The sequence below is a fragment of the Montipora capricornis genome, chromosome 13 (genome assembly GCF_036669925.1).
Source record: "Montipora capricornis isolate CH-2021 chromosome 13, ASM3666992v2, whole genome shotgun sequence".
NCBI lineage: Eukaryota > Metazoa > Cnidaria > Anthozoa > Scleractinia > Acroporidae > Montipora > Montipora capricornis.
In genome coordinates, this window is record NC_090895.1 from 18,453,457 (window position 1) to 18,466,721 (window position 13,265).

The following is a 13,265-nucleotide window of genomic DNA, read 5'->3' on the forward strand; positions in this document are numbered from 1 at the left end:
TTCTAGCCAGATTCTCAAGAGTAGGCCTGGTGTGTGCTGTTAACGTAGAATCTGGATTTTTGCATGATCTTCGCGGAAATTACATTCTGTCCCTCAATAAACCTAGAACAACCAGTTATGGTCTTAGTTCTTTTTTCTCACGTATCAGCTAAGTTGCGGAATGCGCTACCTGATTTATCCGTACCTATGAGTTTACTGGTTGTAAAAGAGAATCCAGGGTCGCACTTTGTACAGCGGTTTTTCTTTTTGATGAATATATCTTTAAATATTATGTATTTAGTAGGTATCTGTATATGTTATGTATTTTAGCCGTAAATGTAATGTCTCGGAGATATTAGCTCCTGTAGTTATTAGGAAATTCGAGATGAAATAGAGCTTATGCCTGTATGTATGTTACCTTTAGCAGGGCGCATGCGCACACTTTGTAATCTGCGACTCCAGTGCTTACCACATGAGAGATAAAATGACTTTTGCCTTAAATATATAAGCCAACTAATTCTTACTTTACATTGATAAGGGCGGTTTGGAGCTGTGAGTAGGCGTGGGATTTGTCACATATGGTTTAGGGGCCGACATATCTCTCCCTCAATGCCGTACCGGGAGGCGAGGTCGGTAGCAGAAAGCAGCGAAGGGCCAACTGCGTCCAAAAGCGATCGCACGGGCCGAAATCCCGGGATGACTCGTTTGGTACGACGCTCCAGCGCCGGTGTCTGGAGGTACTGCGTTTTTCTCTCTTATTCAAACCTTGCGTCAGCGCATGCGTAATTGTTCTGTGGCTCTCCGATACCTAGCCTACCAAGAAAAATTACCATGCTGGTCTTTACCAACAATTTACATTTCAGTCCACGATTCTTCGGGCATAAACGTAACCTAAGAACCGTGCGTGTCTGGTCTTCTCGAGACAGAGGTGAGAGATGGTTTCATGTAGACTGGGACGCCCAAAATGTTCTGTTGTAAAGATGGCGGCGGGTTCACGAGTGAAGTTGTCTCTCTGGCCTTTCTGTGGACGAATTCCAGGACCTACCGATACAATTTGGGTAAGTTCTGAAAGCTAAAATCTTCCATCGATGCGGTATTTTGCTGGTAGGACTGGGTGGCCCGACTGTTATAAAAAAAAAAAAAAAAAAAATATATATATATATATATATATATATATATATATATATATATGAATGTGTAAGTTTGAGCGGGGAAATAACAACAACTAACTGCCTCATTTACCTTTGGATCACCAACCTATTCCCTTCAGAAGGCGATTCACAGTGATTACTGACAAGTATTAATTAGTAGTGTAGGATGGGAACAGAAATCGATACAACAAAGGAAATGAGAGAAAATGAGTACAGCCGGGAATAGAACCCGGGTCTCCTGGTTACCGGTCAGATGCCTTACAACTCGGCCACTGAACCAACCCCGCCATTCAGCCGAATTGGAAGGACCTTTAAATGGCAAGCTCTGAGGAGAATCGCACATCTTCTGCAGTGAGGATCGCGTCACTATGCTCAAGTTGATCAGCGATTCACAGTAAATTTCCCCCTATATATGAAATGAATGTGTAAGTTTGAGCGGGGAAATAACAACAACTAACTGCCTCATTTACCTTTGGATCACCAACCTATTCCCTTCAGAAGGCGATTCACAGTGATTACTGACAAGTATTAATTAGTAGTGTAGGATGGGAACAGAAATCGATACAACAAAGGAAATGAGTGAAAATGTGTTCAGCGCCATATTTCGGTAGCAGAAAGCAGCGAAGGGCCAACTGCGTCCAAAAGCGATCGCACGGGCCGAAATCCCGGGATGACTCGTTTGGTACGACGCTCCAGCGCCGGTGTCTGGAGGTACTGCGTTTTTCTCTCTTATTCAAACCTTGCGTCAGCGCATGCGTAATTGTTCTGTGGCTCTCCGATACCTAGCCTACCAAGAAAAATTACCATGCTGGTCTTTACCAACAATTTACATTTCAGTCCACGATTCTTCGGGCATAAACGTAACCTAAGAACCGTGCGTGTCTGGTCTTCTCGAGACAGAGGTGAGAGATGGTTTCATGTAGACTGGGACGCCCAAAATGTTCTGTTGTAAAGATGGCGGCGGGTTCACGAGTGAAGTTATCTCTCTGGCCTTTCTGTGGACGAATTCCAGGACCTACCGATACAATTTGGGTAAGTTCTGAAAGCTAAAATCTTCCATCGATGCGGTATTTTGCTGGTAGGACTGGGTGGCCCGACACTTACGAAAAAAAAAAAATATATATATATATATATATATATAAAATGAGAATCGGGAGTCTTCCCTTGTCGTGGAATGGTAGAATTACCCAGAATTCTTTTTGGGCATGAACGAGGCAACTTAAGAAGCACGAGACCGGCCCTCATCGAATGGCTGAAGCGCGACCAGAGGAAACGATTTCTAGCCAGATTCTCAAGAGTAGGCCTGGTGTGTGCTGTTAACGTAGAATCTGGATTTTTGCATGATCTTCGCGGAAATTACATTCTGTCCCTCAATAAACCTAGAACAACCAGTTATGGTCTTAGTTCTTTTTTCTCACGTATCAGCTAAGTTGCGGAATGCGCTACCTGATTTATCCGTACCTATGAGTTTACTGGTTGTAAAAGAGAATCCAGGGTCGCACTTTGTACAGCGGTTTTTCTTTTTGATGAATATATCTTTAAATATTATGTATTTAGTAGGTATCTGTATATGTTATGTATTTTAGCCGTAAATGTAATGTCTCGGAGATATTAGCTCCTGTAGTTATTAGGAAATTCGAGATGAAATAGAGCTTATGCCTGTATGTATGTTACCTTTAGCAGGGCGCATGCGCACACTTTGTAATCTGCGACTCCAGTGCTTACCACATGAGAGATAAAATGACTTTTGCCTTAAATATATAAGCCAACTAATTCTTACTTTACATTGATAAGGGCGGTTTGGAGCTGTGAGTAGGCGTGGGATTTGTCACATATGGTTTAGGGGCCGACATATCTCTCCCTCAATGCCGTACCGGGAGGCGAGGTCGGTAGCAGAAAGCAGCGAAGGGCCAACTGCGTCCAAAAGCGATCGCACGGGCCGAAATCCCGGGATGACTCGTTTGGTACGACGCTCCAGCGCCGGTGTCTGGAGGTACTGCGTTTTTCTCTCTTATTCAAACCTTGCGTCAGCGCATGCGTAATTGTTCTGTGGCTCTCCGATACCTAGCCTACCAAGAAAAATTACCATGCTGGTCTTTACCAACAATTTACATTTCAGTCCACGATTCTTCGGGCATAAACGTAACCTAAGAACCGTGCGTGTCTGGTCTTCTCGAGACAGAGGTGAGAGATGGTTTCATGTAGACTGGGACGCCCAAAATGTTCTGTTGTAAAGATGGCGGCGGGTTCACGAGTGAAGTTGTCTCTCTGGCCTTTCTGTGGACGAATTCCAGGACCTACCGATACAATTTGGGTAAGTTCTGAAAGCTAAAATCTTCCATCGATGCGGTATTTTGCTGGTAGGACTGGGTGGCCCGACTGTTATAAAAAAAAAAAAAAAAAAATATATATATATATATATATATATATATATATATATATATGAATGTGTAAGTTTGAGCGGGGAAATAACAACAACTAACTGCCTCATTTACCTTTGGATCACCAACCTATTCCCTTCAGAAGGCGATTCACAGTGATTACTGACAAGTATTAAGTAGTAGAGTAGGATGGGAACAGAAATCGATACAACAAAGGAAATGAGTGAAAATGTGTTCAGCCGGGAATCGAACCCGGGTCTCCTGGTTACCGGTCAGATGCCTTATCACTCGGCCACTGAACCAACCCCGCCATTCAGCCGAATTGGAAGGACCTTTAAATGGCAAGCTCTGAGGAGAATCGCACATCTTCTGCAGTGAGGATCGCGTCACTATGCTCAAGTTGATCAGCGATTCACAGTAAATTTCCCCCTATATATGAAATGAATGTGTAAGTTTGAGCGGGGAAATAACAACAACTAACTGCCTCATTTACCTTTGGATCACCAACCTATTCCCTTCAGAAGGCGATTCACAGTGATTACTGACAAGTATTAATTAGTAGTGTAGGATGGAACAGAAATCGATACAACAAAGGAAATGAGTGAAAATGTGTTCAGCGCCATATTTCGCATTGTTGTGTAATTCCCGCCACTAGGTCACATAGCGTAACCCATTGTTCACGCCGTCGTTTAGTTCGGGTTATTGTTTCGCTTTGCATGCACGCTTAGTTACCTCATTGTCACAGTTCGCGCATAATTAGCTTGGTGCCTTTGTTACCACTTTTGCCTGCTTAGTTTGGGTTGTATTTGCATCTCGCCTTCGGTTAATAAACGTGCTCTCTCGCTCGGAGTTTCGGCTCAACTCACTGGCGTGGTGGCAGCGCAACTTTTTCAAAGAACCCACGGAAAGAACATCAAAGCTGTTCTTCGATTTTAGCCGCCTCTCTGAGCAATCAAGCCAGAATTCGTGAACCGTAGTGATGACTTCACACAGAGCGCCGAAACAGTGGTCGCTTTCTTCGAATGAAACTATTACTTCGATCGAAGCCTGGGAAAACAATCTAAAGTACATCTTGTCCCTCGATCCGAACTTCGCAGACTTTCTTACTGATGGATCTTCGTGGGGTAAAAAAACAAACGCTACACCCCTACGTGGTTTCTCCAACGATCCTGAATCTGTTCCAACGGCGAGAAGAAGGACTGCTGCTCAAAAAGTAACACATTTAGAAATGATGCTCGGCCAAATTGCCAATTACGCCCCTATCATTTCTCGGAACTCAATCGTCAAGAATTCTACATCAATTAGCGGCGTTTGGCAATCGATCCGACAGCATTATGGCTTGCAGTTAACTGGCTCCCGTTTCTTGGACCTCGCGAACATTTCTTTGAAGCCTGAACAGCGTCCTGAGGATTTATTCCAAATCTTAATGGCCTTTATTGAGGACAACCTACTCACCAGATCCAGCGGAATCACTCATTATGGCGAGATCCCGGACGCTGACGAAGAACTATCTCCATCCCTCGAAAATTTTATTGTTCTCACTTGGCTACGCCTACTCCATCCCAACCTTCCACGACTTGTGAAACAACGTTATGGAACCGAATTACGTAGTAGGACGTTGGCCTCTGTGAAACCTGAAATCTCTCAAGCTCTCGAGTCGTTACTTGACGAGCTCCACACCAGTGATGAATCAAAGGTTCTACGCTCTGCGCCCCCGACTGATCATCGCTCATTTGTTCCCACACGACGCAGGCTACTGCCTAAACCTCGAGCTGTCAAGTCTTGTCCTCTTTGCCAGCAGGCCGGCCGCCCAGATTTTCGGTCACATTTTCTCAGCGGTTGCAAGTTTCTGCCCGAGCCTGATCGTCTCTTCATGTCCAAGATTCGCCAAGTGGCCGGCATTGAATTAGAGGAGAGCAGTTATGATTACCAGCACTATCCTGATCTGACTAGCCCTCCGGGTTTTGAAGAATTCACAGATATGCAGCATTGTCCCTCCAGAGTCCTACCTACTATGACACCCCCTGCCACTCGTCGCGTAAACGTCTCCCAGTCTCCATTCCTTCACGCTTTTTATGGTCATCACCCTTTACGCCTTACAATAGACACCGGCGCAGAAACTAATATGATGAGAGCTTCTTTAGCCAAGCATATTGGTGCTAAGATAACTAAAAGCTCCCAGACTGCTTTGCAGGCCGACGGTCGCACCCCGTTAACTGTTGTTGGTGAGACCCGCCTTCCGCTGATTCGTCAAGGCAGACCTCGTACTTTGGAAGCTCTCGTTGTCGAGAATCTTGATGTTGACATACTTGCTGGAACACCCTTCATGGCTTCCAATGACATTGCAGTCCGCCCCGCTAAGCGTGAGATCATCATCGCTGGGTGTGACGTGGCGTCTTATGGTTGTTCCCAAAGTCCTCAGACCCACTACGCTGTCAGAGCTTGCCACCTCCTTCGCGCCCCGAATACTAACACAACCGTCTGGCCGGGTGAGTTCCTGGAAATTGACACCTCCTCAGTGCTACTTAAAGATGCTACACTTGCCATTGAGCCCCGTATGGATTCGGTCTCTTCTAGTCACCTCAAACCTGCTCACACCTGGCCTCATCCCGACATTGTCCAGTCCATTGGTGGTAAACTGAGACTTCTCAACAATACCGAGGAGCCCCTACTAATCCGCAAGAACGACCATTTATGCCAAGCACGTCTAACTGTTCTGGAGTCCTCCATAGAGCCCTCCTCAACCCAAGCTGCAGAGCCGTGCCCCAAGTCTACTACTCCTCCCTCTTCTTCCGTCGAGTCCGTACATGTAGACCCTGACGGTTTGTTGTCCCCTGCTGAGAAAGCCGCGTTCATTTCGCTACTGAAGGAATTCCAATTGGTTTTCGATCCCCGTATTCCTGGTTACAATGGAGCTGCCGGGCCGATTGAAGGGGTTGTGAATATGGGCCCTGTCGAGCCTCCCCAGCGAAAAGGGCGTGTCCCACAGTACTCTCGCGATCAACTCGACCTGCTTCAAACCAAATTTGACGAACTTGAGGCTCAAGGCATTTTTAGTCGACCAGAAGATTTAAACGTTGTGGTGGAATACTTGAATCCATCCTTCTTGGTGAAGAAGAGGAATGGCGGTTTTCGCTTAGTCACAGCCTTTACTGACGTGGGCCGCTATAGCAAGCCCCAGCCCTCACTAATGCCGGACGTGGACTCCACTCTTCTCAAGATTGCTTGCTGGAAGTACATTGTAGTCTCTGATTTGTCTCAGGCGTTCTACCAAATCCCACTTGCAAAGAACTCCATGAAGTATTGTGGCGTGGTTACACCCTTTAAAGGCGTTCGTGTCTACACGCGTTGCGCAATGGGAATCCCCGGTTCCGAAACGGCCCTCGAGGAGCTAATGTGCCGCGTCCTGGGTGATCTCCTTCAGGAAGGGTGTGTCGCTAAGATTGCCGACGACTTGTATTGTGGTGGTAACTCCCATCAAGAGCTCCTTTTAAACTGGCGAAAAGTCCTCTCGGCTCTCGATCGCTGCAACCTTCGCCTCTCACCTGCGAAAACCATAATCTGCCCAGCTTCTACCACCATTCTCGGTTGGATATGGTCCCAGGGCTCGATCCGCGCTTCTCCCCATCGTGTAGCTGCTCTTGCTTCTTGTGAGCCACCCAAGAATGTACGCGGTCTCCGTGCTTTTGTTGGCTCATACAAAATGCTTGGTCGGGTCCTTAGTGGAGCTGCTAAACTCCTCGCTCCTCTCGAGTCGCTTACGGCTGGTCGTCAATCTCAAGACACCATCTCTTGGTCTGATGAGCTCCTAGTATGTTTTCGCTCCTGTCAAGAAGCACTCACGTCTAACAGATCCATCACCCTCCCCAAGCCTGATGATCAACTTTGGATCGCAACCGATGGTTCCGTCAAGATGAATGGCCTCGGCGCCACTCTTTATGTGCTTCGTGACCAGAAGCTCCACCTTGCCGGATACTTCAGTGCCAAATTTAAAAAGCATCAAGCCTCCTGGTTACCATGTGAAATAGAGGCATTGTCTATTGCCGCTGCCGTCAAGCATTTTGCCCCTTATATAATTCAATCAAAGTCTAAGACTTATGTACTGACTGACAGCAAGCCGTGTGTCCAGGCCTTTGACAAGCTCTGCCGTGGACAGTTCTCCTCCAGTCCCCGAGTGACTTCGTTTTTGTCATCTGTTAGCCGTTACCAAATCACACTGCTCCATTTGGCTGGTTCTGCCAACCTGCCTTCTGACTTTGCTAGTCGTAACGCACCAGCTTGCGACGACCCTCGCTGCCAAGTTTGTTCATTTGTATTCGAAGCTGAAGACCTAGCTGTGCGTCCCATTTCTGTTCATGATGTGCTATCGGGGAAGACGTCCCTTCCTTTCACAAGCCGTTCCGCCTGGCTCCAATCGCAACTAGAGTGCCCGGATTTGAGACGTGTCCACTCTCATCTTAAGCAGGGCACTCGCCCGTCAAAGAAGCTGACAAACATTAAAGATGTCAAGCGTTACCTGAACCTGGTCTCCATTTCCCGTGACGGCCTACTCGTCGTAAAACGCGATGAACCTTTCGCTGCGCCCCGCGAATGTATTGTCATTCCACGCTCTGTTGTTGATGGCTTCCTTGCTGCCTTACACGTGAAGCTGGACCACCCCTCCCGTCACCAGATGAAACTGGTTTCACAGCGTTATTTCTTCGCTTTAGATTTGGACAAAGCCCTGGATCGGTGCTCGCAGTGTTGCCACCTATGCTCTTCCCTGAAGAAAGTTCCATCCAGCCTCATTGAACAATCAACCTCTGATCCCCCCGACGGCTTTGGTATTTCCTTCGCTGCAGACATCATAAAGCGCTACCGTCAGCTAGTACTTGTCGTCCGCGAGACGTCCACGTCCTTCACTGCAGCCTGCTTGTTGGATAACGAACGTCGTGAATCCATTCGCTCTGGTCTCCTCCGTTTGTGCCTTGAGCTGCGACCTCTGTCTGGCCCCCCTTCCGTCATAAGGGTAGATCCCGCTCCTGGCTTTGCTTCTTTAGGTGACGATGAAATCCTTAAGCAGTATGGCTTTGCCGTGGAAGTCGGCCGAGTCAAAAACCCGAACAAGAATCCTGTGGCAGAGAAATGCGTCGCAGAACTTGGTGATGAGCTTCTACGTGTTTGTCCTGAGGGTGGTACAATCAGTCCTCTTTCCTTAGCTGTGGCGACAGCCAATCTCAACACCCGTATCCGCAACAGAGGATTGTCTGCCCGCGAGATGTGGCTTCAACGCGATCAATTCACTAACGCACAGATCCCTTTTTCCGACCTCCAAGTTGTTCGACAACAGCAGTCGTTGCGGCTCCGTAACCACCCCACAAGTGAGAGATCCAAAGCCCCAGGCTGTTGCCCTCGCCCGGCCACGCCCGTTCAAGTAGGCGATTTGGTGTACATTACTTCTGATGGCTCCAAGACCAGTGCCCGCAATCGGTATCTTGTGGTCTCCGTGGATGGCCTATGGTGCAACGTACGCAAGTTCACCGGTTCACAGCTGCGTTCTACCTCTTATCGCGTCAAGCTGTCCGAATGTTATCGTGTTCCTGACCTAACAGAGACCACGTCTAACCTCTCTCGTCATTACAGCTCCGCTTCCTACCCTGAAGATACCGACGAAGAGCCTCTCACCTCTGAGCACGTTGACGAGGAACCCACTCCCCTCCTTACACCTCAGAGCACTCCGAGTCCGGCTCCTGCTGTAGTTCCTAGCGAGCTCGCTACCCCACCAGATCCTCAGCCTGACATTCATCATGTGCCCGAGTCTTCCTCTCCGCCGAGTGGAAGCATGACTGTTGACATTGATGCCCATATCCCGGAGCCTACCTCCTCACCTGGCCCACGCCGGTCAAGCCGTTCAACTCGTCGTCCGGCTTACCTCAAGGACTACATTACATATTAAGGACAATGTTAGCTATTTGTAACTGCTTGTGTACTATCAATTCCCAGCCTAGTTTATTTCGTATTTATTACTCATCTACCTTAGCGAGGAGAAGAAAGAAGAAGTCACGCCATATTTCGCATTGTTGTGTAATTCCCGCCACTAGGTCACATAGCGTAACCCATTGTTCACGCCGTCGTTTAGTTCGGGTTATTGTTTCGCTTTGCATGCACGCTTAGTTACCTCATTGTCACAGTTCGCGCATAATTAGCTTGGTGCCTTTGTTACCACTTTTGCCTGCTTAGTTTGGGTTGTATTTGCATCTCGCCTTCGGTTAATAAACGTGTTCTCTCGCTCGGAGTTTCGGCTCAACTCACTGGCGCAGCCGGGAATCGAACCCGGGTCTCCTGGTTACCGGTCAGATGCCTTACCACTCGGCCACTGAACCAACCCCGCCATTCAGCCGAATTGGAAGGACCTTTAAATGGCAAGCGGTAACCAGGAGACCCGGGTTCGATTCCCGGCTGAACACATTTTCACTCATTTCCTTTGTTGTATCGATTTCTGTTCCCATCCTACACTACTAATTAATACTTGTCAGAAATCACTGTGAATCGCCTTCTGAAGGGAATAGGTTGGTGATCCAAAGGTAAATGAGGCAGTTAGTTGTTGTTATTTCCCCGCTCAAACTTACACAATCATTTCATATATAGGGGGAAATTTACTGTGAATCGCTGATCAACTTGAGCATAGTGACGCGATCCTCACTGCAGAAGATGTGCGATTCTCCTCAGAGCTTGCCATTTAAAGGTCCTTCCAATTCGGCTGAATGGCGGGGTTGGTTCAGTGGCCGAGTGGTAAGGCATCTGACCGGTAACCAGGAGACCCGGGTTCGATTCCCGGCTGAACACATTTTCACTCATTTCCTTTGTTGTATCGATTTCTGTTCCCATCCTACACTACTAATTAATACTTGTCAGAAATCACTGTGAATCGCCTTCTGAAGGGAATAGGTTGGTGATCCAAAGGTAAATGAGGCAGTTAGTTGTTGTTATTTCCCCGCTCAAACTTACACAATCATTTCATATATAGGGGGAAATTTACTGTGAATCGCTGATCAACTTGAGCATAGTGACGCGATCCTCACTGCAGAAGATGTGCGATTCTCCTCAGAGCTTGCCATTTAAAGGTCCTTCCAATTCGGCTGAATGGCGGGGTTGGTTCAGTGGCCGAGTGGTAAGGCATCTGACCGGTAACCAGGAGACCCGGGTTCGATTCCCGGCTGAACACATTTTCACTCATTTCCTTTGTTGTATCGATTTCTGTTCCCATCCTACACTACTATATATATATATATATATATATATATATATATATATATATATATATATATATATATAAAAATGAGAATCGGGAGTCTTCCCTTGTGGTGGAACGGTAGAATTACCCAGAATTCTTTTTGGGCATGAACGAGGCAACTTAAGAAGCACGAGAGCGGCCCTCATTGAATGGCTGAAGCGCGACCAGAGGAAACGATTTCTAGCCAGATTCTCAAGAGTATGCCTGGTGTGTGCTGTTAACCTAGAATCTGGATTTTTGCATGATCTTCGCGGAAATTACATTCTGTCCCTCAATAAACCTAGAACAACCAGTTATGGTCTTAGTTCTTTTTTCTCACGTATCAGCTAAGTTGCGGAATGCGCTACCTGATTTATCCGTACCTATGAGTTTACTGGTTGTAAAAGAGAATCCAGGGTCGCACTTTGTACAGCGGTTTTTCTTTTTGATGAATATATCTTTAAATATTATGTATTTAGTAGGTATCTGTATATGTTATGTATTTTAGCCGTAAATGTAATGTCTCGGAGATATTAGCTCCTGTAGTTATTGGGAAATTGCAGATGAAATAGAGCTTATGCCTGTATGTATGTTACCTTTAGCAGGGCGCATGCGCACACTTTGTAATCTGCGACGCCAGTGCTTACCACATGAGAGATAAAATGAGTTTTGTCTTAAATATATAAGCCAACTAATTCTTACTTTACATTGACAAGGGCGGTTTGGAGCTGTGAGTAGGCGTGGGATTTGTCACATATGGTTTAGGGGCTGACATATCTCTTCCTCGATGCCGTACCGGGAGGCGAGTTCGGTAGCAGAAAGCAGCGAAGGGCCAACTGCGTCCAAATGCGATCGCACGGGTCGAAATTCCGGGATGACTCGTTTGGTACGACGCTCCAGCGCCGGTGTCTGGAGGTACTGCGTTTTTCTCTCTTGTTCAAACATTCCGTCAGCGCGTGCGTAAATGTTCTGTGGCTCTCCGATATATAGCCTACCAAGAAAAATTACCATGCTGGTCTTTACCAACAATTTACATTTCAGTCCACGATTCTTCGGGCATAAACGTAACCTAAGAACCGTGCGTGTCTGGTCTTCTCGAGACAGAGGTGAGAGATGGTTTCATGTAGACTGGGACGCCCAAAATGTTCTGTTGTAAAGATGGCGGCGGGTTCACGAGTGAAGTTATCTCTCTGGCCTTTCTGTGGACGAATTCCAGGACCTACCGATACAATTTGGGTAAGTTCTGAAAGCTAAAATCTTCCATCGATGCGGTATTTTGCTGGTAGGACTGGGTGGCCCGACACTTACGAAAAAAAAAAAATATATATATAAAATCAGAATCGGGAGTCTTCCCTTGTCGTGGAATGGTAGAATTACCCAGAATTCTTTTTGGGCATGAACGAGGCAACTTAAGAAGCACGAGACTGGCCCTTATCGAATGGCTGAAGCGCGACCAGAGGAAACGATTTCTAGCCAGATTCTCAAGAGTAGGCCTGGTGTGTGCTGTTAACGTAGAATCTGGATTTTTGCATGATCTTCGCGGAAATTACATTCTGTCCCTCAATAAACCTAGAACAACCAGTTATGGTCTTAGTTCTTTTTTCTCACGTATCAGCTAAGTTGCGGAATGCGCTACCTGATTTATCCGTACCAGGAGCTTATCAAGAGGAGCCTCTATCTCCTCTAATTCCTTGAGTCAACCCTTTCCCGAGTAAATTTATTTTTAGGAACAGGTTTTTCCCGCGAAAAGTATCATAATTCCCTTGACGCTGAGATAGCTCGGTTTTGATTGGCTTTTACAACAGTGGGCGTGCTGAATGTCCCAAGGGAGCTTGGCTTTTACAACAGTGAGCGTGCTGAATCTCCCAAGGGAGGTGTTCTATAAATAAATCTACTCGGGAAAGGGTTGACTCCGAGGCCAAGTATGGGAGATAGAGGCTCCTCTTAATGAGCTCCTGTCCGTACCTATGAGTTTACTGGTTGTAAAAGAGAATCCAGGGTCGCACTTTGTACAGCGGTTTTTCTTTTTGATGAATATATCTTTAAATATTATGTATTTAGTAGGTATCTGTATATGTTATGTATTTTAGCCGTAAATGTAATGTTTCGGAGATATTAGCTCCTGTAGTTATTAGGAAGTTCGAGATGAAATAGAGCTTATGCCTGTATGTATGTTACCTTTAGCAGGGCGCATGCGCAAATTTTGTAATCTTTTACTCCAGTGCTTACCACATGAGAGATAAAATGACTTTTGCCTTAAATATATAAGCCAACTAATTCTTACTTTACATTGACAAGGGCGGTTTGGAGCTTTGAGTGGGCGTGGGATTTTTCACGTATGGTTTAGGGACCGAGATATCTCTCCCTCAATGCCGTACCGGGAGGCGAGGTCGGTAGCAGAAAGCAGCGAAGGGCCAACTGCGTCCAAAAGCGATCGCACAAGCCGAAATCCCGGGATGACTCGTTTGGTACGACGCTCTAGCGCCGGTGTCTGGAGGTACT

General features: G+C 46.6%; 2 protein-coding genes and 2 non-coding genes across 5 annotated transcripts in view; all 4 read left to right on the forward strand.

Annotated features, from left to right (window-relative positions):
- The window catches only part of LOC138029981 (RYamide receptor-like), a 29,578-nt gene that overhangs the window by 5,788 nt on the left and 10,525 nt on the right, over positions 1–13,265 (forward strand). The window contains exon 1 of one of the 2 annotated variants that reach the window (XR_011127994.1): positions 11,887–11,999. The exons of the other annotated variant lie outside the window; for it this stretch is intronic. The gene's annotated coding sequence lies outside the window, so the exon portion shown is untranslated. Of the gene's footprint in view, positions 1–11,886; positions 12,000–13,265 lie in introns of those variants that run through there. 2 annotated transcript variants of the gene reach the window in all.
- Positions 4,422–9,446, forward strand: LOC138030663 (uncharacterized). The gene is made up of 2 exons (XM_068878547.1): positions 4,422–5,654; positions 5,934–9,446. The coding sequence occupies exons 1-2, from the start codon at positions 4,491–4,493 to the stop codon at positions 9,444–9,446; spliced, it is 4,677 nt and encodes a 1,558-aa protein (XP_068734648.1). The 5' UTR covers positions 4,422–4,490.
- Positions 10,266–10,337, forward strand: Trnat-ggu (transfer RNA threonine (anticodon GGU)). Its single transcript has one exon. It is a non-coding gene; the product is annotated as a tRNA-Thr (tRNA).
- Positions 10,645–10,716, forward strand: Trnat-ggu (transfer RNA threonine (anticodon GGU)). Its single transcript has one exon. It is a non-coding gene; the product is annotated as a tRNA-Thr (tRNA).